Source organism: Ornithodoros turicata, chromosome 9 (genome assembly GCF_037126465.1).
Source record: "Ornithodoros turicata isolate Travis chromosome 9, ASM3712646v1, whole genome shotgun sequence".
NCBI lineage: Eukaryota > Metazoa > Arthropoda > Arachnida > Ixodida > Argasidae > Ornithodoros > Ornithodoros turicata.
In genome coordinates this window covers 40656221-40683630 of record NC_088209.1, presented here as the reverse complement: position 1 = coordinate 40683630, position 27410 = coordinate 40656221, and the positions used below count along the sequence as shown (strand labels likewise).

The 27410-nt window shown below is 46.0% G+C and overlaps 1 protein-coding gene across 3 annotated transcripts in view; it reads left to right on the top strand.

Moving 5' to 3' along the window:
• Nucleotides 1–27410, top strand: part of LOC135368960 (putative aminopeptidase-2) — a 75373-nt gene that overhangs the window by 11001 nt on the left and 36962 nt on the right. For all 3 annotated transcript variants that reach the window (XM_064602529.1, XM_064602531.1, XM_064602530.1), the window contains exons 3-5: nucleotides 1727–2335; nucleotides 21041–21185; nucleotides 24817–24954. In XM_064602529.1, coding sequence (XP_064458599.1) covers nucleotides 1727–2335; nucleotides 21041–21185; nucleotides 24817–24954 — 892 coding nt within the window. The remainder of the gene's footprint in view (nucleotides 1–1726; nucleotides 2336–21040; nucleotides 21186–24816; nucleotides 24955–27410) is intronic.

Below are 27410 nucleotides of genomic sequence, written 5' to 3'. Positions count from 1 at the left end.
ATCTGCGTAGTCTCACGTCATGAAACCCACATTAACATTATTTTCTATGGTTTTGTAACATTATTGAGCGGCGCATAGACGTAGGCAGACGGAGGGCAGCATGAAAGAGTGCGGGAAGCAGAGGGGGTTTAGCCAGCGTCCTGGGCCGACTTCTAAGGGATCTGTGCCGTACATACGTCTGGAAAGTCTGCCTGGAAACCCAGAGAGAATATCCAAGCGGCACAGCTGACATGGGAGATTCGAATCCCACCACCCTCCCTGTCTTCCATATAACCTTACAGAGGTCGCCACTCAGCGATAACCTACAGGCTTCAAAGCGACAGAGGTTACACATAGATTAACATTTTTTTATTCGTCCTTTTCTTTCTTTCTTTCTTTCTTTCTTTCTTTCTTTTTTGTTCCCAATTACATTTGCTGCCCTCAAAGCGATCTCAATTGAAGTCCTAACCTGACGAGAGACTGTGTTACGCTGTATTATGTGAACGAACCTAAATACAATCGCGTAAGACGGGAGCGTGAGATCAGATGAAAGACGTGAATTTGGGACAGACGTGCTTGGAGTCCTTTAAGGCGCACGTCAGTTTCTTTTTCGCTACCATATAGCTACGCCTAGTGTACAAGGACTTGCAGCAACATCAGCCCCATATTGTATGCGCGTCCGCACGGGCGGTGAGATACAGTACACGCGTGTAATGTAATATAGGAGGAAAAGATAAAGTGATTTTAACGCGTGACTTTACACCGTAAATTAGGCTTAGCTTACTTGTTTCGCTTCGCGAGACCGTTTTGTTTTCGCGAAGATGAGTGTCAACTGATTCAGCTACTGGTCTAAGCTCTATATTGCTTTCTTTTCTGTACCGCACTAGGTCGTCTTTGGCTATGCGTATAGGTATAGTGGTAATGTGGGCTGCTGTGGTAGTTTTTTTTATCGACGATGTTGCTGCTGCCGAAGAGCAAGTGCAAGGCTCGGAAAGAATTTGTCTTCTCGTCGATTAACGGTGATAGCGATCCGGTATTTTGCAACGCTCGGACTATATTCTCGCATGAAGCTGATCAATAAAGCGATAGATCAGTAAGTAAGCAGTCTTTTACAGGAATCACTTCCGTTGTCGTAACCATAGTGATGTCTACGTGTCCTGTACTATATACTCTATATACTCTATATACTCTTACTATATGCTACTCCGAACTATATACTCTTCCGATACTGTTTGACGGACTCCATAACGGCAAGCCTGAGCGGGGCAAAGACACGTAGACAACATAACACAGCAGCTCAACACATAACATAAAACAACATAACACAGCAACTCAACACATAACATAAAACAACATAACACAGCAGCTCAGCTGCTGTGTTATGTGTTGTCTACGTGTTTTTGCCCCGCTCAGGTTTGCCGTTATGGAGTTCATCCGCCGGCTTGCCTGGGTCTACTCTATTTTACTTCCACGTTACTTCCACGTTATTTTACTTCCACGACGTTAGACGGTTATGTCCAGAGAAGTAGTAGTCGTCGTTGTTGCTTCCTTCGATTAACGAAACCTCCTGTTTCGATCCGTTGACGACCTCCCCAGATATTTTGCGATGACTTGATGTGTGTCAGCTCAAAACTGCTTGGAGATTCAAGAGGTGGGGTTCCAAAGGGTTGTAGATGCGTACGATGTTTTTACAGCAACGTAGTGGTTATTTATTTTAAGCATTAACAGATTTTATGTATCCTTGCAGGTCGACAGCCGCTTGCGGACTGGTCGTCCTTCTCCTCTTATTCTGCAGTGTCGGTCTTTTACTCGCCTTCCTCAAGGGTCACAAGCAGCAGACCTTGTCCATAGGCCACAAAAAATCCAACCGGAAGGAAGGTTTCCTCCCGGCGTCGCCTTCCTACTTGCCCCCAACGATACCACCATCGACGACCACCACCTTGACCCCACCGACGACGACACGGGAACCCGCGAAACCAAAGTACAACTTCAGACTCCCCGACTACATCCTTCCCCTGTCGTACGACCTGACCTTAGAACCCCACCTGGACCGTGACACGTTCGACGGTGAAGTGTGGATAACAGTGAATGCTACGAGAGCCACCGATAAGTTCTTTGTGCACGTCTTCCGTTTGTCCGTCGAAGAAGCTGAGGTCTTCGACGACGTCGGTCCGCTGGAAACGGGAAAGCTAGAGATTGACGACCTCAACGAGTTCCTTGTCGTGCCTGTGTCGGCTGTGGAAGGTGGACCTGTGCCCGTTGGGATATATCGGCTCAGGTTCCGGTTTAGAGGTTCTCTGGTCGGCGGCATCGTCGGGTTCTACAAGAGCAGGTACAGGATCGGCAACGAAACTAGGTGAGTGGCGGCCATGTTTGTACACAGTATAGCAGAAGATGGAAATGGAGGATATGCAAACTTTTTCTGTTATCAAAGCTGCCACCGGAGGATCTGTTGCACTGTCGCGGGTGGGGCTGGCATGATTGCCCGATACAAGTAAACTGGAACGTAAAACCCGACATTATTATTATTATTATTTATTGCTAGGCAAGCCACTGCCACCATGAAGACACAATGATCTATAGTGGCGAACCGCACTTTTTGATGACATACACTCTTAAAAATGAACTTCACCTCATAGCACGCTCCTAGCCAACCATAATCTCGAATGATATCGTTATCTGCCCTGATTTGTTGAAAACGGGAGGCGTACGCCTTTTTTGTGACACTTATGCTGTTCATAATTGTCACAAAAAAGGCGTACGCCTCCCGTTTTCAACAAATCAGGGCAGATAACGATATCATTCGAGATGATGGTTGGCTAGGAGCGTGCTACGCGGTGAAGTTCATTTTTAAGAGTGTAGGTGATGATAGGCTTAGTGGTGTATCCAGACTCTGCCTCCCCCGAATGTTTGGCAATACCCCCTAACTTTTTTTCCTGTGTACTACGGTTACGGTGTAACTGCACCCCCAATTTTTTTCACCCCCCCCCCCTTCGAGCTGGCAGTTCTGGATAAGCTAGCTGGGTTGGGGGAGTAATCAGCGGTGATAGCACTTAAAATCTCGCCTATAGAGCTTTTTTTTTTTTTTTTCAACGATATTCCCTGCTTGCCCGCAATATTACGGTATGTGAAGCCACTTGGATGCCGTTTCGTCGTTAGATGAAAACCAACTATACAGCCTTGCATCCGGTTCTCTTGGACCCTCAGACGAGTTTCGGTGTAATGATTACAATGCTAGTTGCGGATATCCTGTTAAAAGGTTAGAAGTGCAGACTCGAAGAAATTTACTCGTGAAACAACAGCATACGGAGCGACTGTGGGAAAACAACGTCGTCCATCAAGATGCACGAGCGGAAGTTGCTACGTGCTAACTACGAAAAGTAGCAAAACAATCCTGTGGCGTTCAAATAATTTTCGAGGAACGTTTTATCAGCTTATATAGAACACGCGCGATTCTAAGAATGTCTACGCAGCGTTGCGTGATCTCTTCTCTGCGCATGCGTAGAAGGTGGCGACGGTAGACAGGGAGCGTAGGTTTGCATTTCCAGCTGTCACATTTTGTGTTCTATTTGGCTCCAGAAAGCAGTCTTCAATAGTAAATCTGACAAAAAAAAAAACAAAACAAAAAAAACTTGTAAATAGTTAGTGAGCAACGAGATACGTTTCTGGGAAAGTGACTTGCTACTGCATTATTAGGGGTAATGCATTATTTTCCCACGTATCAGTTCTCAAGCGTGGCTTTGTCAGTTTTATATATATATATATATATATAAAAGGGAAACATGGCCAGGGCCTGGAGCTTTGTGCTTTTATGCGGCCCGGCCCGATGGCCCAGCCCTGGCCTTGTCACACAAATTTATAAGTGAATTTATAAGAAGAAAAGACACGGCCACAGACATACAAGAACCGTCGGTTTAACACCACAACAGCACGAGACCAAATTAAATCCAGGACGCACGCGGGCAAGCGCGTTATCGTTACCGTTATCGTTATCGCGTTATCGTTCGTTTTTGTGGATGTAGAGGATGCTGTCGACAAACTCCTCCCAATCCTTACCCCTCTCACCAACCTTTACGAACGTGTCTGTGAAATACGTGAGCAGTGAGGAGCAATGTAAAGTGGCTTTGAGAATGTCGCGCATATTGCAGTGTCCCTTGCTTTTTTGTGTGCGAATACTATGCACAGGAATGACGCAAGCACGTGATCATATGAACTAATAGACCCTCCATTGCGTGGAATTAGCTGCCTGACCCGGTCGAGCCTGACTCTCGGAAACTCGGCCCGGCCTGCACCGCCGTGCTGGCGTCTTTTGTCGGCGAAGGCCGGGTCGTGGGTCCGGGAAGTCCGGTACGGTATCCAGGGACAAGGCTACCGTGACTGGTCTGATTTTCTAGATTTCTGTTTTAAATTTCATGTTCAACATCGTGTGAACATATAGAACGCACGAACTTTGAACGCTTAGAACTTACAACGCATGTGCAACATGCGTTTCAACGGTATCTGTAGCGCAGCGTGCTACCTGCTTTACAATCACTACACTACCTGCTTTACCTGCAATTGATGTTGTGATGCTGGAACACATAAGAAGGATAAACACATACAGAGCCTGTACTATAGGACACGAACCCACGTCTTCTGGATTACCAGTCGAGGGCTCTCATCAACTGAGCTAAGCTAACCTTTTCCTACAACTGGATAACCTTTTCAGTGACTTCCTTCTTTCATCATTACCAGCTTTATTGTATTTGGTCTCGCATGCTCGTCCTCTGTTATGTAATTTCCCCCTGGGTCATTAACATAAACACGAAAGAAGAAAAATAAAAAGAAGGGTGGAACTTGTCGAAATGAGTTGTGAAACAGACGATGACGACACTGCGTCCCAATCTTTAAAATTCATCACACGAGTCGCTCGGAGATGCAAATCAAAGAGGAAGCACGCATTCGGCATTGTGCGCGCCAAGCCAAGTGTGCGGAGCGGAGCGTTACTTGTTCATGCAAGGTAGCGTTCGATTTGTATCGGCCGCTTTACGACCGATGCTCCACGCCTTGACGATCGCGGCGCGGAAGTTCGTGTGCCATTAAATTGCGACTGGACTTCCGTATATGAATTTAGTTAACAGTAGGACGAAAGACAACAATGGGGCAACTATACATGACGGAGAGACCAGACAGACAATATATAGGCTGCAAATTATCCTTCTGCTCAATGAAGCCAAACACAATGATCGAAAATATTAGCATGCCCAAACCGTGCAGTGATCCTGAATTGAAGTACTATGGTTCGTCTTATTTTCCGCGTTTGCACCGCGATTCAGCTGTGGCTATAAGCGGCATGTACACGTGGACGAATGGAGAGGACAAGAGAGGAGTGACAGTCACGTGATTAGTTTGACTCCTGGACCCAAGAGTACAGTGCTATATCCCAAGCAGCACAACATCTTGGCCCAATACTGGCCCAATAGTGGGCCGGTATTGCCAATATTGGACCTATACTAGGCCGGTATTGCCAATATTGGACCAATTCTGGGCCGGTTCTGCCAATATTGGACCAATACTGGGCCGGCATTGCCAATATTGGAGAAATACTGGACCAGTATTGCCAACATTGGCCCAATCTTTGGCCAAGATGTTGTTTTGCTTGCATGTTCACTGAAAATCTAACCTGAGACAGCACAGGAGAGGGCGGTGAGGTTCGATCCCACCACCTTTATTGCGATGCTTTACCACATGTTTCATTCTGCTGTGTATCGCGTGCAATGGTCGTAGGAGAAACCGAACGCAGAACCACTTACGGAAAGTACACTTATCCAAGCACGCGAATGTCAAGCGTTGCTTCATGTATAGGATGTATAGGTCGATGTGTATCGGCCGTTTCGATAACAGATGTTCGATGATCTCCGCGTGGAAGTGGTGCACCATTAAGTGTATTCCGCGCATATGTATTAAGGGCCTTCCATGCGATGTTGTGCTCGAACGTCGAAGGCCGATAACCGCACTCTTACGGTGATTAAGGATCGGGCTTCTGTCGCTGTCATTGAACTTTGATGAAGCACTCTTAATCGTTTCGTGTGCCAGGATCAAATAAAAATCACCCAAGTCCCCAGCAGAGCATCCAAAATAAACTGCGCTCTGCCATTCGCTTTTCGTCATTGTCAGGCGGGAAAGCCAGTCTAAATTATTTAGACGTGCTCTAAATAGACGTATAAACGATATGCATAATCACACCGACCCTTCATTCGCCTATAAGTGTAGATGAGTTACGCCTCTAATAATAATAATAATAATAATAATAATAATAATAATAATATATGTGCAGAGCGCTGTTCCTTTTCGGTGTGATCCGCTTTGGTGTATGTGCAAGGGGGTCATCAAGTGGGACAATCGAAGCTATGCTAACAAATTTTTTATAGCGCTTTTAAAGCATCTATTTTACTCTTCCTCTAGAAGGACGTTAAATGGTCCACCTCATGTGGCTGTTTTTCTAGAAGGAACAGCGAGAATGAGAGCAAACTTGGTATACTGTTGCTCTGGATTTGTGCCGCTAATTCGCATGTGTAATCTTTGTTACTATGTACCTTCATAAGTAACGCAAAATCGAATAATAGAAACAGGCTCATGCGCTATTAAACCCCTGCTGATCATCATCATCATCAGCAGCAGCAGCAGTAATAGAATTAGGCGGAACTGTTCCAGTGTACCTTTTACCTGGACGGCACAGGTGTGCCGCTTCGCAGCGGCAAAAAACGTAATCACGTAAGGACCAGTCGTGCACTGTGTGTGTCTTGCCAATATCATCCACTCCGTAGAAAACAGGGTCATCCGCCTGAAAGAGAAACGTGTCCGTTCTTTCCACTTTATGTGCTTTTTTTTTTCCTTTTTGTACCACTATCCGCCGTGTCGTATACACGCCCTCGGGTCATTGCTATATGACATACAACTTGCAAATTATATGTATGTGCGTGGTGCCTAAAGGGGTGAAGGCGAAATGGGAAATCTCAACGGAACGCAGCGCTTCGCTTTTGAAATGGAGCATTAGTTGACTACCGGGTATTTTCCGTTACGTCGAATGGAATCCCACCGGGGATAACATTCATGAGCGCGTGAGTTCACGAATGCGGCCACGTGCTCTTCGCACGCGCTCCACAGAAAAGCGCGCAATCCCCTTGGCCATCGTCATTAGTCTGCTGACGTCACCGGTATGGCAGAACGGAACTGCTCACGTGACTGGTTATCTTTAACGAATTGTGGAACCAGTTTTTGCACGAGTTTCAGCTTATGTATACTTCGTCAAAGGCGATAACTTTTTAGGGCAAACCACGTGACATCCTACGACCCCGTGACGTATGCTACCACGTGACTGTGCTATGAAGCAAACAGATTTAAACGCACTCGCCATAATGTCCAAAGAAGCAGCGAAGTTTTTAACGTGTCTTTTGAGCACGATTGTTCTGCCTTATCACGAGTTTGTTCTTTACTCGCCACTGCCTTGGAACATCATGACCACAGTGGTTCATGGGCCACAAAGCTCCAACTCATCTTCATCACCATCGTCTTCACCGAGATTCTCCAGATAAGTGGGGCAGAAAATACAAGTTTGCAAAAAACAAGAATTACGAAAAAATGTAATTCGAAGGAAATGGAGTTGAACGAGAAAGGAATAATACGGTGAGGAGGCGAGAACAAAAATGTATCGAAGGAACTCTACAGGAATCCCTTCCTCAAAGGCCTGAGCAGGAAAACGTCGGCACCTCGAAAAGAAGGAAAAGAATATAGCTGACCCGATTTCTCCCAACGTGCATAATCTTGCATCACCTACTTGACGCAAGAAGCACTTTCAACCCCTATGCATTTGTCATATTTTTATGCCTGCTGGCACCTCCAGCAGGCAAGTCAAGAAACCTCGCCTTATTCGGTAAATGTGCCCCAAAGGTTCTCGAATTTCTTGTCTTAGTTTTTGTCGCACTTTTTTCGTAAATAAAGTTAATGGAGTTGTTCAAAAAAATTTTGTTTTTGTCTGCACCTTTTGTAAAGAAAGTGAAATTGATTAAAGTACGCTGAATCGCTTTGAGCGCTACAGTAAGGAGCCGGAGGGTTTAGTGTGCGTCCTCTGTGCACTCCATGGGGAAATGTGCACTCGTCCTCAAAATAAGCTAGTAGAGAGTCTTGATACCGGGCCGCAATCATGGCAACGAAACCAAGACAGCGAATAAGTAAGCCAATGTCGGATACAACCAGAACCTAAACTGTGTGATAAAAAATTAGTAAATCTCCAAACATTGGACACCAGCAAATTCGAGCGTGGGACAGTATGCTTGAGAATAGAAGTCTGCATTCATCTGAAGTCTGAACTCTGCATTTTAAACTTGACCTCCTCCCACTTTTAGTGATAACGATGGGTCTCGAAAGGAAGCACCAACGGACATATTTGAAACGCAATTCGATCCCGGGATGCGAGCGATGAAAATTCAAGACGGAACACGCGTTCGAGAACTGACAAGCGACTGTCTTCTGCGACGGTATAATGTAACCCCTTTATTTCCAAATGCATGTGTCAAGACGCCGCATTAACTCATTGAGTGCGACTCAATGTGGCTTTTACAGCTCAGTGGCATTACCGCTTGAGACAAGTTGACTCTCCCAGACGCAGTCGTTGCGGTACATCTAGAGCACATCCTCCTCCTTTCCCGCACTACCAACCTTCCCGAACCGCACTTTTAGCATCTCTTAATCAGCTGCACTCTCGTCCCCCTGTCACTTTGTCAAAATTGCTCGGTTTATGGCCAAATCCAGGCCAACAACGTTCTGCCCTCAAAGCACTTCCGACATTTTTGGACACCGTATAGAATCATATGGGACTCCGTACAGGATGCGTATAGGACACCATATAGGACTCCGGTCCTCACTGTGAGGCCACCCATTATTTCATTTCCCACATTACCACTAGCAATGGGGTAAATGGGGTAACGAAAGGTGCCTGAATAGTAGCGTAGGGTGGAGTCATCCTTTTCTCGAAGCGAATGGCCGCAACGCCGCCATTTTGATTCCCACGCTTCCCATGCACGAATGCTGCGTGTACAGATTTCACCTACTTTTTAAAACCTCCTTTGCTATGTATTTGCTCAACTCCAAAATGTAGTGTGTCGCTAAGCGTACAGCTACACTTTTGTGAGCGAATCGCGAGCAGCGCGTGGGCGTCAAAATGGCGGCAATTCGTAGCAGGCGACGCGGTTGTCTTCACCCTATGCAGCGGGAGCTAGTATTGAGGCATCCTATAGGGTAGAGTAGCGTTCCTGGCGATGAATCTCTCCAATCACCGTCATAAAATAAAGCTGTTGTTTGGGTTAAAAAAATGTGTCCTTGAAAGCTGCGTGGGGTTCCACACAGTGCGACTGTTTCTATTTTTAATTCGCTGGTTTTTCCTCGTATTTATTTTTGAGCACAGGTAAAGGAAGAAGCAACGAGTAAACAAAAGAAATGCTTCCTCGAGCTTAAGCTATACTTTCTGCCGTTACATTATCTCAAAGCTCATTGGAGCCTTGAAAACGAAAAGCAATCTTTGTACCTTACGTTTGTTCCTTGTCCTTCTCTGCGATACAACGTGATAAGATCTCTCTACGCGTGTACCCGTACTCCTCCAGCATTCCCAACTACCATACTGTTAGCAACCCCCGCTGCGTCTGTGTACTTTGAGCTAACACCATTAAATTAATCGGTGCTGCTCGCTCAATTATTTTAGCTAATCACACGCTATGCCATATGTAGGACACCGTCAGTTATTGCCGTTTGAAACGCCTTGACGGTATCGCAGCTCGTAGACAAGATCTCGTCTTGACGAAGATAACGGTTAGTCACAAAGCCCCAACTCCGAATTGTAAACACGAAAACAACATCCGCAGCTAATCAACAGGCCTAGGTTCGAATCCCCTTGCTGTCTGGCTTTCGCGACGGCTGCCTTGTTCATTGTTCTGAGGCCTGAAGTCTTAATGTCCTTTCATGGGTTCGGTTACTTTGAATCATTCACGAGATACCTTCTGCCTCGTGTGTGAGCGTGTTTAAGGGAAAACATGTCGGAAAAGGTGTGATGAGCGCATAGGAAAGGGTACATGCTCTGTGTGTTTGAACCACCAGACACATAAAAGCCTACTTAATCGCCTGTCCTCTAGTCCCTGTCGGAATTATTCCTTCGTAGAAACCAGAATACTTAGGCACTCATCTAGTTTCCATTACAGCAACGACCAGGAATTAAAAAAACTGACAAAGTAGGGCACTACAACCAATTTGCTTAATGGCTGTGCGGTTGCGTTAGTACCTGTCAGCGGCAGCGCGTCCCCCCGTCCAGCAATCGGGATCCCCTTATGGTCGTGTCCGTGGTCGGTCGAGTCACCGCACGGAGGTCGTTCGACAAGGCTACCGCTCGCCGGATCAATGCCAGCCTTGGCACGAGGATGTGTGCCGTTGTTTGGTCCCTGACAATCTTGAGCACTGCAAATTATAGAGTCCGTCGCCGATTCGCACTGTCGCCAATTTTTGCTTTCATCGCGTTCCCATATCCGTCACAATTTTGTCGCCAATGACGTTTTCTTCAGGTGCGCGCTGCATGGGGGCGTTTAGAATAATGACGAATAGAGCTATGCAGCGAGTTTTTGTTACTTTGAAACTTTTCTATATACCGCGTTCAATGCCGAAGCAAAAAAAGTATGGTGACACAGTCATCTATGCGACACGTGTTACTTACTTAATTTTAATTACGTTAGTTGCGTTGTGTGTTACGTTCCTTTTCGATACATTTACAAAAAAAAAAAAAAAAAAACGAAGTGCGGTGCCACAACAAGAGCTACCAGTTCGCGTGGCGTAGAAGTTATAGGTTGGTTGGTTAGTGAGAAAAGGAAAATATGGAGGTTAGGATGGGTATAGCCTTCAACGCTGATAGGCTGGTGCGAATCGCGGCACTGGCTGTGCTGTCTGAGGTTCTCCCAGTTTTTTTTTTCATACTCATGTCGGCACAGCTCCCTCAGAAGTGAGCCCAGGACGCACACTACCCCCCCCCTCTGTCCCTCCTCTCCTCCCTGCTGTCCTCTCTCCATGTGTCCGCATCTGCGCGCAGCTCATGGCCACAGTTGCTTCGAGGCACTAACACACACACACACACACACGCAAAAACAATAACGAGAGATGGTTCACAGTGCTGAGCTTATCAGTGAAATCCGACGTCAGGGTGTTCCGCGTTGCTCAAACACCGTTTCGTATCCTTGGTCCTTAGTATGGGTCCTCGTGAGTACACGCAATTGTGAGTACCCTACGAAATGTGCCGTCCAGCACTGTTTTCGGCTGGACACATCGTCTGCTCGTTCGCGGTGCTTCAGAGGTCATAATATACTGGTCGGGAGGTGGTTGGTTCGAATTCCACCGCCGACTGTGCTGACCCAGGTTTTCCACGTGCTTTTCCCCGCCAAGTTTTCGATATAGAAGTCGTTCTTGAGGACTGTCGGACGCACGTGTGCGCAGCTCCTCCAGAAGTCCCCAGCCCAGGACGCACACTACCTCCCATCCCTTACTCTTTCCTGCTGTCCTCTGGCGGCGGTAACACAAAATAAAATAAAACGTTCCTTTGCGCTGGTAACACGAAATTAAAAGAATAGAAGAGACGCACTGCGTCGTCAGCGTCCATCCTCTTTATTGGGGTCAGCGGATCACAAATAAAGTTGTCCCAGTCGCTTTGTTTATCCACTAGATGCCATTTGCATGGCTCGCTCGTTCCGCCTTGCGGAGCGAAAGATCACGGTCCGATGTGATCGTGATGTGAACGATTTGACGAGGCGGACGGGTGTGATTAGAGGGTGAAAAGACGTGATTATGGTCCCGCGTCTGCACAGTTGGGAAAACAAAAGGAACCAAACAGCGGTCACCGTCTCTCCTGCTTTCTCGAGCGGAACCAGAGATTGACATCTCTTCCTTCAGTCGGGTACCTCATCTCGGTAATGGGATGTCACCGCTCGTTTCGTCGTCTGCTCTATCGCATCTTGTTAACTGGTTTTCGGTGGCCGTAAAAAATGTGTGTGTGTGTGTGTGTGTGTGTGTGAGAGAGAGAGAGAGAGAGAGACTCCGTTTAAGTCATTTCCTCTTGACCTAAACTTCACTCACGGATGTTACGCAAATGCATTACCGTGTCTCAGTCTGTTTCTTTGGAGTTTCTCTGAGAAGAGCTTGTTTATGTTTTAAAGACTCACATTTGCAGCGAACTGTTCATTAAAAAAAAAAAAAGAACGGGAAGAGATTCGGATTTGATAAGATATCTCACTCAGGCGTTGTTGTGTGGGAATATGGAGGAACGTCTGTCGTGAGAACGCCGAGAAAAAAAAAGCCCGAAAAGCCCTCAAGCCCATAAGTAAACCTGCTTTTCTTTCCGTGCTTTTCTTGTTCCGTGTTAGCATTGCGAAGCAACTGGAGCTATAAGGGGTAGACAAAGAAAGAGAGGGCAGCAAGAATGAGTGGGACATATGGGGTTAGCACGCGTTGTGGGCCGACTTCACTCAATGCACTCTTAAAAATGAACTTCACCGCATAGCACGCTCCTAGCCAACCATAATCTCGAATGATATCGTTATCTGCCCTGATTTGTAAAAAACGGGAGGCGTACGCCTTTTTTGTGACACTTATGCTGTTCATAATTGTCACAAAAAAGGCGTACGCCTACCGTTTTCAACAAATCAGGGAAGATAACGATATCATTCGAGATTATGGTTGGCTAGGAGCGTGCTATGCGGTGAAGTTCATTTTTAAGAGTGTACGACCCATTTAATCCCATTACCTGCCGCCTATACCGGTGTTCAACCTATAAGAACCGCAAGAAATGCAGTCCGTCAACCCTGACAAAGTTGATCCGCCGAAGAAATTGTACTGCAGCGCCACCAGATGTGTCCTATAGGTACCTAGAGTGACTCTACCTATAGTTTGAGTGTCGTCGTTCTACTTGCCACGACGTAGCGTGACGCTGCTAGCTATGGAAGTCAACAGGAAGAAGCGTAGGACCGTTATAACGTTGCGCAAGTCTTTACAGGGTTGGGCATAAATACATTTTTTGAGTATTTCAATATAAATCCAAAATACTTCATAAATACTTTTCAACGTGAGTATTTAAATAGAAAATATAAATACAGTATTTAAATACCGTAACAACTACCGTAAATACTGCACTCTTAAAAATGAACTTCACCACATAGCACGCTCCTAGCCAACCATCATATGAACAGCATAAGTGTCACAAAAAAGCTGTACGCCCCCCGTTTTCAACAAATCAGGGCAGATAACGATATCATTTGAGATGATGGTTGGCTAGGAGCGTGCTATGTGGTGAAGTTCATTTTTAAGAGTGTGTGAGGAAGATGTCATCTGGAATTACACAAATAACGATGATCGTAACAACAAATCAGCAAGGAACAATATCATTTATTTGTTAGATTATCGTGGTGATTTTAATATTAGAGGTTTCTCGAAGACTGCATCTTTAGGCATCTGCCGTTCGGCCGTACAATCAAATTCGCAAAGAAGAACAGAATCTCCACAGGTGCTGATGAACAAATGCTCGTATTAAATTTGACTAAGACACTTCGCACAACAAAGTAATCGGGTAGTCGTGACTGTTGTTCGCAACAACAGTGAAAAACTCGCCATCTAAAATGACTTGTCGCATGCGCCCCAAACTCGCCCTTCTTCTCGAAAGGTCAAATACGGGGCAACTTTAAGATATCAGTCAGTATATTATGTACTTAGGAGTATTTATAAAGTATTTACAAGAATACATACCCAAAAATTCGTATTTAAATATAATTAAAAATACATTTTTCTAGTCTGTATTTAAATACAAACTATAAATACGCGTATTTATATTTTATATAGTATTTTAATTACATCGTATTTAAATACAGCCCATCCCTCGCGCAAGATTATCCCACTATAGGATTTTAAGCGTCGAAAGCAACTGTGGAACTGCAATGTTGTACATGGGCGTGAGTTGTCGCTTCAAGCGTCTCAGAAGCCTCCTCTTGTAAGCCGGTCCGGATAACACGTGATTACCACACACAAAGACAATGACCAGGAGGTGTCCTCGTGACCCTGTTTATAATTAACTCGCTTTAGTTGCGTGAACATCGCGTAATTATTGCGCAATTATGTCTTCTCGCGCCCGTGAGACTATGTAGTCCGGCCATTTAGATGTTATACACTCTCCGAAACGTCCTGCACGAGAACGAAGACACCTGCGCAGTGCCGGACGGGAAGTCCTTGAGGAGTTTCTGAAGCATGCGTCTTGAGCAGCGATCCGTGAAGCGTATGGAATTTGTACCTGAATGTTGTTATGTACGTGGCTAAGATTAAAGTCAGGTTGGGCGCTTCGCGATTGTTCACGATTGTTTTGCATTTGAGTACGCTAGTTTAGAGTAGTGTAGAGCAGTGTTTCCCAAAGTGTGGTCCGCGGACCCCTGGGGGTCTGCGAGAGTGTCCGTGGGGGTCCGCGACCGTCTCTCACATTTCAGTGAAGATTTTCGTCCCCACAAACACGCGCTCGTACATGCTGCCCGATTTCCAAACACCCAGACCTTCCAATATTGCTACAAGCATGCTTCAACGGCTAGTCCCGCAATGCACGTTTGTCCGCGTCCATACACATACAAACAAGAAGAAGAAACCAGTCCGGAATCGTGTCTGAAGCGGTATCGAAAGCACGCAGCAGCTGACGAGGTTGCTGGTTATGCTATGGCTGTGACGGCGTGTGTGCGGGGATGGGGTCCGTGAATTGGTTCTCATCGCTTCCGGGGGTCCGTCACCGCCAAAAGTTTGGGAAACACTGGTTTAGAGTATCCTATGAAAGACATCCACCGATATTTTGAACAGAGACTCTTCTGTTGAAGAAGAAGACCCTCTGTTCTGAGGCACAACTCCTAAATACCGAGAAAGTAAACAACGTCTGTGCGTTGGTAGAAGTCAAGCGGTTGTGCTGAAGACTAGGATAGGTGGAAGGTTCGAATCCTCTCATCGGTTTTGCTCTGGTTTCCGGGAGAATGTCGACACCAGCGTTGCCGAGTTGCCACTCCGGGGTTGGAATGATTCCGGAATCATTCCAGATTTATCGGAGCCCTGGGAATGGAATTGGAATGGAATGGCGGAAACTGTCCTGGGAATGGAATGGGAATGGAATTAGGCATTTTTTTCGCAGGCGGAATGGAATTGGAATGTAATGGTCTGGAGATCTTGGCTTCACTTGTGTGAGGCCTTCAACCCCACATCACTTGCATCAGTTACTTTAGTGGAAAACTCCTGTAATGATGATGCCAATGAAGAGGGGGAGGAGGAGAGGAGGAGGGCGAAATAACCTTGTCTTTGTGCTTTTTCCGTGCTGGGTGACGTCAGTCTCCTCTATATAGCACTGCGGTGCTAGCTAGTACGGTTACCGGTCCCTTTTCTTTTATTGTTGGAATTAATGGAATGGAATGGGGTTGCCAAGCCCATTCCAGGAGTGGGAATTGACCATACCTTTTCATTCCGAGGAATTGAAAGGAATGGAATTATCACAAATCTTCATTCATCGGAATTGAATTGGAATGGAATGGGTGATACCATTCCGTAACCCTGGTCGACACAGTTTCTCCTGGAGGGGGCCCAACGACACATAATAACCCTCTGTCTCCCGTTCCCTCTTGTTGTCCTCTCTCCATCTGTCCACACCTGTACACTGGTCATAGTCACAGTTGCTTCACGGCGCTAACACGAAAAAAATAAAAATAATCGAGTAACGACACTATGCGCACGAATAGGAACGTTATCGTTATGCTCCTTTATGACCTCACCCTTCAGTCTTAAAAATGAACTTCACCGCATAGCATGCTCCTAACCAACCATTATATCAAATGATATCGTTATCTGCTCTGATTTGTTGAAAACGGGAGGCGTACGCCTTTTCTGTGACAATTATGAACAGCATAAGTGTCACAAAAAAGGCGTACGCCTCCCGTTTTCAACAAACCAGGGCAGATAACGATATCATTCGAGATTATGGGTGGCTAGGAGCGTGCTGTGAAGTTCATTTTTAAGAGTGTTTTATACCAACGTCCTATATGACCACACAGTAAAAAAAAAAAAAAAAAAAAAGAAAGACAGAAAGCGGAAACAAAGACATGGTCTCGTAACCCACACCCACAAATTTCGCGCGCCCACCCGAAAGCCGAACGCGCTCAGCCTACGAAAATCTTCCGAGTAAAACAAAAGAGCCACAGACAACAACTGGGCATGCATTTGGAATCGGGAACAGCGGAGCAATCCAATTCGTGAACTGGTCCGCAGCCTTGCATTCGCTTGACTTTCATGAAGGGAGGGTGGCTCTGACCGTGACCTTCGCTGCTGGCCCGCTTTGTTCGTCGTCCGATCGTGTATCAATGATCGACTTGCAGAGTTTCGCTCGTGCAGGGCGTGGATCTTGATTACATAGTCGCACAAAGGCGCTGTACATGCGTTCCCCCTGCGTACATATAAGGGGACTAGTTCTGGATGGCTGACGTCATTATCAGATAGGATTGGCAAATCTGACAGTATAAGGACACGCCTCCGTTAAGTCTCTTCTGGGAGTCAAAGGCTGAGAACGTGACCGGCGGACACTGTGATGCAGGGCACGACTTATGCTACTATACTAGAGACCTGGCCATCCGCAAAGCTCCCAGCACCGGGGTAGTAGTTCTGGCAATCGCCGCTTGGCTATAGGATTTGGCGCTCGCTAGCACTATTCGTTACCACGTGATTTGCCAAAAAACTGTGGCAATGCATGGTGGGCTGTGTTGACAACGACGAAGCGGTACGGAAGAGGTTGCGCGTGCTTAGCAACAGGCTCTGTAGCCCTGCGTAGCAGAAGAACGACGGTGGCAAGGGTGATAGTGTCCTACCCTCTCCCTCTCGTTTTCTCCCTCTCGAATTTTCTCTCCCACCTCCCTCCCCCCAAGGAAAACAAAGCAGATGAAGTATCCTGAAATATGTTAGAAGTAACTTAACGAAATGATTACACGTTACTCCCAGAAAGTATTTACGATGAAGTAGCTTGAGCCAGAGTATTTATAAGTTCGTACAAGTCTGATTAGAGACACACACGGCGAAGAAGGGCGATCGTTCTTCTTCACCGTCTGTGTGTCTCTATCGTGCACTCTCTGATATGACTGCCTTCAAATCCACGGAAGGCCATAAGTCCGAAGGAGTAGTTTATATAGACTACTGGGTAGCCGACTATTCCATTTCTAGTATCCCTTGGCAAGCAGACGATGACCGGCGCGGTGCTTGGCCCTGTTTCGAAGACAGTCTTCTTTTGTAAGTCGTCCGTCTAATAGCTTTCCCCATGGGGTCGTCGCTTGTGCGGTGAATTGAGGAAGTGTCCGCATGCTTTCTCTGTGCGGAGCGTAGGAAGCCGGTCTTCTTGACGTCTTTGTCCCCTTATCGGGTCCTCTTCCAAGAGCATGCAGTATATAGAAAGAAAGATGTGCCTTTCAAAAGCGTTATCAGGAACGCAAGGATGTTGTGCGTAGCCGTGACGCTTGACGCAATTGCCTTTTATTTTTATTCACTCCTTCGTTTTTTTTTTTATCTGGGGCGGAGATAATGGTTTCGTCAGTTTTGAACGGGCCCGTCCTCGTCGCCAACTATTTTTCCCACGACTTTTCTACACCATAAATAGTTTTTTTTCTAAAACTAAGAGCTGTTAAGTATACCCGGAAGTCGAGACGAGGTCGTTTTTTTTTTAATTATTGCTCAGTTTCTTTGCGAGGTGTAACGACTATATCTGGTTGTCGCGCTTCTCTGGAGACTCATGTTGTCCGGTTGGTATCTTGTTTCTATAACGAGTCTCATATAAGGATATCGCAAATTCCTCTCGCATTAGAGTGATAAAAGGTGATTTATGATGTATATAGTTGCCGTGCGAATCAGTTTTAAAGAAAATTCTGTCGCAAATAGTTATCATCAGTAGCTTCTGGTTTTACCTTTGCGAAGCGTCAACATCACAAGTGTCACACGATCTGTCACTTATGTTCTTTCAAGTCTCCAAACAGTATTCGCAATTTTCCCGGTCGCTTTTAATTCGGCCGCATGCCTGTGAGACGCCCTCGAATAGTCCTGGTCCAGTCGCAGGCAGGCAACGTTTGAGCGGATGGCGAAACAGCTGTCCAGTACTGGCATGGCGACGTTTGACTTACAAACATATGCTATACATGCTGCCAAAGAGCTCCTGCTAATTTTTTTTCCTTATACACTTGACTGGCTTTCCATGGGGCTTTCAGTGGTGTTTTAGCTCACCCTGATGGAAGGCATCACGTGCCACGTGACCTTCTGACGCCATCTGCTCAAACGTTGCCTGCCTGCGTACTGCTGATGATAGCCCAATAAGGCCGAAACAGCTGTACTGCCAGTACTGGCATGGCGACGTTTGTCTTACAAACTTATCTTATATAAAATTGAGCAAATGGTCCATGGCTGCACGTGAGGCATATGTTTACTATTCAAGCGTGCCACAATCCCAGCTGTGGACGGCCGTTTCGAGCTTCTTGGCTCTCATCGGCACAGCGTAGGGATGTGACACGCTCTTGGGTCGGCACAAACACTGTGTCTCTGCAAGACATCAATGTTCCAGGATGTTAGCAACACCTCTCGAGGCCGCAGTGCAAAGCCAGTAAGTACAGATACAAATATAAAAGTGAGCAAATGCTCCATGGCTGCACGTGAGGCATATGTTTACAATTCAAGCTTCATTCAATATATTCAATATATATATATATATTTCCTCTCTGGTTATGCTGTAATTCCCCCTCCCCTCTTGTGTGACATTATAAAGCGCATATCCCTTGTGAAAAAAAAAAGAAAAAAAAAGTAGGGTGACATCGATTCCAACTTCCTTCCTTTTGTTTTGTTGGCAAATATGAAAAAGACAAAAAGAGACAAGTAGGACAACGAACCTGTCGCAGGACTGCTTGTTTTTTTTTTTTTTTTTTTTTTTTGTCTTCCTCCCTGTAACTTTGCTTCCTGCTACTTGTGCATGGCTTCGCTGGAAGTAGAGTCCGCCCTCATTTACATGGGCGAGCCGTCGTATACGCAAATGACGTAATAGAGAGAGGTACGGTGACGACCTCTAGCGTGCTATTATGCAACTGCGATACGTTACAACTTATATATTTTATTTCCTCGTTCGTACCATTCGTTGCCGGTGCATGCAGTGCTGCCTCACACTTACGGGACGGCTGCTGTTGCTCTATCGCCCCTTGTTGGTAACGCGCAGATATGGATTTTTTTTTAAATTTCATGTTAGCGCCGCGAAGCAACTGTGGCTATGAGCGGCGTACAGACGTGGACAGATGGAGAGAGGGCAGCAAGAAGGAATGGGGGAGAGAGGGGTTTGTATGGGTCCTGGGCCGACTTCACGGGGAGCTGTGCCGACATTCGTCTGAAAAGTCTTCGAGAAAACCCAGGAAAAACCTGAGACGGCACAGCCGCGGTGACAGGATTCGAACCCGTGTCACCTCCCAGACTCGGCGTGGCTAAGCGATCATCTTAAGAGGGCATACCAGCTCTCCGTCCCAATGTATTTCCTACGGAACAGTTTTTATGCTTTTTCTCAGTAACCACCGCACAGATTTAGACGCGGGTGGTTTCATCATAAAGAGGAAGACGAGATGAAGATATTTACGCTACTAGATTTCTCATACATGTCGTATGTATTTTACGGCGACGTCACGAATGCGAAATGCCACGGGAGCTGGTAGATATGGATCTGCACCGACTCTTGTGAGCTTGGTGCTATTCGACAGTGATTTCAACTTTTATCACTTCGTATTCATCCCAGCCTTGTTGACACACGCTGGTACATGTATACAGACAAAACTGTTAAAAAAAGTGAAGATCGGCTGGTGAACGATCATAAAAGAACAAACAACATTGAGCTTGAAGGACACAGAAAAGATCTCGCAAAAGAACTTCCTTGTCGAATCGTCTTTCTCTCAGTTCATCAAGCTGAATGTTATTCCTGTGTTACTAGCATATACATATATATCCAAGGTTGTGCTGAAGACTGGGAGGTGCTGGGTTCGAATCCTACCACCGTCTGTGTTGTCTGTGGTTTTCCCTGGGTTTTCCGAAGACTTTCCAGACGAATGTAGGCACAGTTCCCCCTGAAGTCGGCCCAGGACGCATATTAACCCGTTGTCCCCCACTCCGTCCTACGGTCCTCTCTCCATCTGTCTACATCTGTACGCTGCTCATAGCCACAGTTGATTCGCAGCGCTAACACGGAATTAAAAAATACACATAAACAATACATGTGCACGTGACATTATTATGTTATTGCCTTGCAGTGCACAACACGCTGAAGGCGATCCATTCCGTACGGTTTCGGGGAAAGCATGAGCTGTACACCTTTTTGTGACAATTAACATAACTTCACCGTCAAGTTACCGTACCTACCGGAACCAATCACAGCGTACATTACTCAGAATCTTGTCCGTTGATTGGGTGGCATAGACGCGGTAGCGTATACTTAAACTCCGTAATGTCACAAAAAGGCGTACGCCTCCCGTTCCTAGAGAAGCGAGGAAGAGAACGATACTACATTCTTAAAAATGAACTTCACCGCATGGCACGCTCCTAGCCAACCATCATCCCGAATGATATCGTTATCAGCCCTGATTTGTTGAAAGCGGGAGGCGTACGCCTTTTTTGTGACACTTATGCTGTTCATAATTGTCAGAAAAAAGGCGTACGCCCCTGTTTTCAACAGATCAGGGCTTTTTTGTGAGAATTATGAACAGCATAAGTGTCACAAAAAAGGCGTGTACGCCCCCTATTTTCAACCAATCAGGGCAGATTACGGTATCATTCGAGATGATGGTTGGCTAGGAGCGTGCTATGCGGTGAAGTTCATTTTTAAGAATGTATAGCAACGGTGAAATTCTGCTTTTAAGAGTGTAGCCATTGCCCGAATGACGTCATTGTTTCTTCACCCTATCTGTTTCGTAACGTGTCTCTTTCCATCCCTCTTGCCCAGGTTCCTAGCGACGTCGAAGTTCCAGCCGACGTACGCCCGCCGTGCATTCCCGTGCTTCGACGAGCCCAGTTTCAAGTCCACCTTCAACGTTACCCTCGTTCACGATCAAGGCTACCGAGCCCTCTCCAACATGCGTGTGCTGCCTGTAAGGAATTCTCATATACTTCACACGCACGCGCAGTTCAAATTGTCTATTATGTCTAGACGTGCCGGAAATGATCGTAATATTGAGATGTCAGATACGGAAGAACGTACATATATACGTTAGGCGTGGTTCTTTTCATACCGGATGCAGACAAATTGCGAAGACCTTGTTGCGAGTGGACATGTCAAGGGTCTCGCTGAGTGCACTCAATAGTGCCCGGATGTAGCATGTATACCTTTATGCATAACTTGCGACGGGGGTGGTCATTCTTGTTGCGTCAGGAAGGTTATGTCCACTCTGAGTATTGTGAAAATCAGGGTATCTTTTGGAGACAACTTCGTCTGCAAGTCCATTCAGAGTCGGTAGATAGTATACAATGAATGGCCACGCCCTGAACTTTCTTTGAAATACTTGCATGTAGGTAGGCACTCGTATATGTCAAAATTCCTTAGATATATTCTGCCGACAGTATTTTGGTGTTCTATTAATATGAAATTCAATGGAAATCGTTTGCACCACAACCAAGCTCTTACGGTTAGAAGATTTATTGTGAAGACACAGATATTGAAGAGACGTACACTCTTAAAAATGAGTTTCACCGCATAGCACGCTCCTAGCCAACCATCATCTCGAATGATATTGTTATCTGCCATGATTTGTCGAAAACGGGAGGCGTACGCCTTTTTGTGACACTTATGCTGGTCATAATTGTCACAAAAAAGGCGTACGCCCCCCGTTTTCAGCGAATCAGGTCAGATAACGAAATCATTCGAGATAATGGTTGGCTAGGAGCGTGCTATGCGGTAAAGTTCATTTATAAGAGTGTACATGCGCCCGCGTATATACACGAAAACGCTTGTTCAAATACGAATTGAACAATTAATTATATCCAAATAAATTGAAATATGACGTTGTTTATATCTAATTATAAGCACAGGATCGCGAATGCCATAACCGGTCTGGAAGTCATGCTGTACGGATACACCACCCACGAGCTAGCGATGCATGCATACATGATGCTCGGTTGGTCAGCATCCCAACACCTTTTCCGCCGTGAAGGTCGATCGTCCGTCCAGTAGATCAAGGTCGGACTTAAATATACGGCAACCACAGAGCAAAGTAGCCGGCAGCCTCATTAGAGACACGTCCGAGCAACGCAAAACAGGCGAGGGCGGACAAACAGAGAACACGAACAGCGAGTAACCCTGTTTGTGTCCGTTCGCGTCTGTTTAGCGTTGCTTCGACATGTTTCGAGTCAACCAACGTAAGTTTTAACATAGCGTTGTAGGCCTTTCCGTACACTCTTAAAAATGAACTTCACCTCATAGCACGCTCCTAGCCAACCATTATCTCGAATGATATCGTTATCTGCCCTGATTTGTTGAAAACACGGGGCGTACCCTTTTCTGTGACAATTATGAACAGCATAAGTGTCACAGAAATGGCGTGCGGCCCCTGTTTTCAACAAATCAGGGCAGATAACGATATCATTCGAGATAATGGTTGGCTAGGAGCGTGCTATGCTGTGAAGTTCATTTTTAAGAGTGTCCTCCTACTGATAGCTAGGTTGTGGGTTCGGTCCTGGCCGAGGATGCGGGCGACATGGTGGCAGGGCACGGGTGGCTCAGATACGCAGTCTTTCTCGAGGGACGTTAAATATGACGCGCCGTGTTTGCTGAAGATTTCAACGCTCGTTGCAGAACCCTCAGGTGGGCAAGATTAATTCATAGACTGACCACTGTGTCGTTGCTCATCATCATAGTTGTCTCGCTACGTAGAGCCACAAATCACCAATTAGCTTCGCTCTCGTTTACCAAACACAGTTGCAGCACGCCCTAGATACATGGTATGCAAGGAAGTGTAGCGCAACCTAGCGAATGAAATAAGAACCTTACGGTGTTCACGGAGCCAAGTCACATCGTCTCACGTTGCCACGCGTGTGGCACGCAAGCGAACAACCGTACACACTCACAATAGTGAGCATCGTACGCAATCGACTTTGCGTACATAAGGGATAGCGTGTTGGTTCGGCGCAGTACGCGAAGCTCTATTTATGTTTTTGCGAGTGCAAAAAATCACCGTCGCTATCCCTTACGTACGCAAGGACGAAAGCGTACGATTCACAAAAACTCATTAACTTAAAAAAGGCGTGCATAGACCCAACGCAAAAATCACGTTATATGTGGCGCATGCGCACTGTCAGAAACTATATCATCTGTACGGCACAGTTTCGTGCCCCAACAACACCGAACATCCTTTGGATCTACGAAAAATGTACTAATAGATTCGCACGTCCGATGGATATCTTAGTGACATCCATCGGACGTTCGAATCCGTTGGGACATTATTCGTACATCCAGAGGATATCCGGTGTTGGTGAGGTGTACGCTCGCGCCTGCAGTCCCAAAACTCTCCACTGCCTGACATATACCGCAGTGTTTCTAGAATCCTTGTAGTTGAACTGTTGTTGTAGGTTGATCGGAACAAGGCCGAACAGCAACAAGGGCGGAGGAGCAACCGTATCAACATATAATGACCCTGAAATTTGTACCGGTTTGACAAAACATTTCATTACCTCGCTTTCAATATTTACTAAACGAGGCTGCGTCTACCACTACCTATATTTTCCTTTCCAGTCGTGGCAAGAAACATGCGATTGTCTGTATCACGCGGCAAAGTGTTTCTGTTCAAGACATACATGCACGCACGCTCTGACTCACGATTATAGTCCCGAACGTATAGCGTATCGAATGCTGTCGTTGCACCCGCATATAATCAACCTGTTGCACGTCGCGACCGGACGCGTCGAACCCGCACGCATCCCACGCACGATAGAGGGCGCAAGCATTAACGGTCCTTTATTTCGCGTGGTTGCCCAACAAACAACACACAAAAGTTGTGTAGAGGATCGTTCCGATAATGATAGGCTTGAGTGAGCGTGCTCCTTCCTGTTTTCTACCAGTGGTCCTGTCCAAGTGAAGGCCTTTTTCGTTCGCTACGCCCACCTTCCTCACAACAACGCGGGAAAACCGCTATTTCTGGCATCCAGTCGCGAAAGCAAATAAACGATTCTACGAATTCAAGCGTGGCGCCTGTTATTAACCGCACTTCAATCCAATACAAGCCATCGAGCGGATTACGCAGCGCGGGAAAAAAGTGAACGCGTTGAAATTGACTACACTCTTAAAAATGAACTTCACCGCATAGCACGCTCCTAGCCAACCATAATCTCGAATGATATCGTTATCTGCCCTGATTTGTTAAAAAACGGGAGGCGTACGCCTTTTTTGTGACACTTATGCTGTTCATAATTGTCACAAAAAAGGCGTACGCCTACCGTTTTCAACAAATCAGGGCAGATAACGATATCATTCGAGATTGTGGTTGGCTAGGAGCGTGCTATGCAGTGAAGTTCATTTTTAAGAGTGTAGAAAACGTTTTAAAGTGGGTGTGTTTACAATAAGTGCTAGCTAACATAAAAGTCAGCTGTACATTGAGAGGAACTAAAGTAAATAAAGTCTAAGATGCTATATGTGAAAGGGAAGTATATATCAGTAACTGCGACAAAAAGAGCAGGTGCCGTTCTTAGGTGTGGTGTCATTATCAAGACGTACGTCTTCTTGCGTTTAAGGGCTACCCCATCATGCGAGACGATCGGAAGCTGGTCACGAAATTTGAGGAATCCGTTCCCATGGTAACCTACCTGGTCTGCTTCATCGTATCTGATTTTAAGAAGACTGAGACGATCGCGTCGATGAACAAGATTCCTGTGAGTATATACCTTCTCCTTCTCATTTACTAGCAATGAGCATGCTTTGGAAAAGAAGTAAGAAAATTGTGTATTCGCTGTTTTTCTTCCTCGTGCCCTAGTAGAGGTGCTGTAGAGGTGCTATCTAAGAAAATTTCTATACGATAGCCTGCTCCCTCGGTGCTCTTACGTCCCAGTTTTCGTCCCATTTGCATTCGTAGTTTTTTTAGAAAATTAAAATTGAAAATTACGGGTAACAACTGCGCATTGCTTGTCAAGTACGGCCGCAAATGTTTCTATGGTTTGAAAACCGAAGCAAATACGAAGCGAATAGCCGATTTGGATATTCGAATACGAAGCGAATGACTGAAGAAGAGAAGCGAATAGCTGCAAAATGGAACGGTTTTCACCCAGAGGCGGAGTGGAGATGAAGTGCAAACGTATACAGGAAACGTTAGCAGAGAACCGATGAGATTTTAATTTGCAGCGGTATCGAAGCGCCAGATCTCTGTCAGTGTGCATTCAGAAGGCGGTGCATTTGAGGACAAAATGGAGTGCTGCGCCACCTCGTTTTGGCTTAAGGAAATGGACAGGACGAGTCTATAGCAGTGCACTTAAACAGTGTTTCTGGCGGTTTCGCTGTATATTAATCGTTTGTTCTCGCGTGGCCTTTTACGCCGCAACTATTCGAATATATTCCGGTTAAGGAAGAGGCATTCGATTCGATTGGCAGTTGGAATACCGAAATTCGTATACGGTTCGGAATTCGAATCGAACATATAAGTACTCGCTTCGATATCCGAAAAATTCGAATATTTGCACGGCACTAAAAAATACATTGCATGCGGACGACACTCGGTCTATAACTAAAGAAGTTGGCTACGTAGCGGCTACGTAGCCATCAGGAGCAGCAAGTTATAGGCTGCGTTCCAATACCCCGGTTAGTCGACTGCCTAGCGGTCTAACCGGAAGTGCCGCCATGTTAAGGTTTGTTCCGGTTCCCGCGCCTAGACTGCTATCCAGGCGTCTTTCGCCTAGTCTGCATCGATGCACACTAGCTATGCGTCTGAGTGGTCGTCGCTGACAGCAGCCGTGAAAATTAATACGCTTGTCGACGACATCGATACTGTTAGGTCTGGTGCGTTTACGGCGTTCAACAATAAGTCCAGAAAAGAGATATTTTATCTAATTTATTTATTGAAAATACAAGAAAATACAAGAATCGCGCATTTATTGGAATACTACGCCCTAACGGCAATGAGCCGGGACGGCGTTTTCGCTGATCACTGTGTTCTGCAATATAACGATACGCAGGAAGAATGCATCGATAATTGAGTTGAATTATTTAATTATTTGAGCGTTTAAACCAAATGCGGAATTAAAGTTCCTACGGGCCATGACAGATGGCGATAGCGGCGCAAAATCCTCAAGTTTGTTCCAAATATCCGCCGATAAGGCGTCTACCTAGCTGTCCACTCAGACAGCTTCTCCTGCGCTGAGTATTGGAACGTAGCCTCAGTCTGGACTGGATGTCTATATTCTCAGGTGTAGTTGTTGGGGCATTGTTTCCCACCTAGATGTCGCCTCGAGCCGCTTTGCCGCAATTGCGCTCACGAATTAAAAATAGTGAGTGTTCTCTGTCGCATGAAAAAAAGAAAATAAAAAGAAAAGAAATGTTGTGCTGGGTTTACAAAGAAACAAGATGTTAATCAACATCTTCAACATAAACTGCCCGTCTAAACACTGCGAATCAACTCCAGCTATCAACGCTGTACGCTATAGATGGCCGGATGACGACACTGTCAGTTCCCCACGAAGTCGGCCCAGAGCGCGTATTAGCCCTCCTGTCTCGCACAAAGTCCTACCGTCTTCTTTCAATCTCTCTACGCCTGCACACACCGCTCGCAGCCATAGTTGCATCGCGGTGTCAGCACGGAGAAAAAAAAGGTCATCGACACAAATCGCGCGTATTCAACGTAGAACGAACACAATAAGGAGGCCTCGAAAGCTTCGACAAGGGATCCTCTTCAACGGAGCCAAATGTTGGCTTCCTTCCTCTCCGAGCTGTCTTTATTTACCAGGAAGTAAAAGTCGGCTTGCAGGATACTTTCATTGTACGTGAGCAATGGCTTTAAAAGTAGGGGGGAAGAAACCAGGAAATAGACAGAGAAGGCGTACAATGTAATTTCTTCGTGGATGTCCATCTCGTTGTCTTCCGCGTGGTGTCATAGCATATATATGACAGAGCGATTTTGCGAAGGATTGTGAAATGGCTAAGACATTACTTAGTTTTAGTGCATCGAACAGAATCGCCTTCGCGTGCGTATGGGATAGCGTGATGGTTCTGCGCACTGCACGAAACCCCCCTTTATGTTTTGCGCATGCGCAGATCCACTAGCGCTATCCCTTACGTTCGCAAATGTGATAGCGTGCGATGCACTAAAAAAACTCACTATTGATAAGAAAGAGGTACCGTA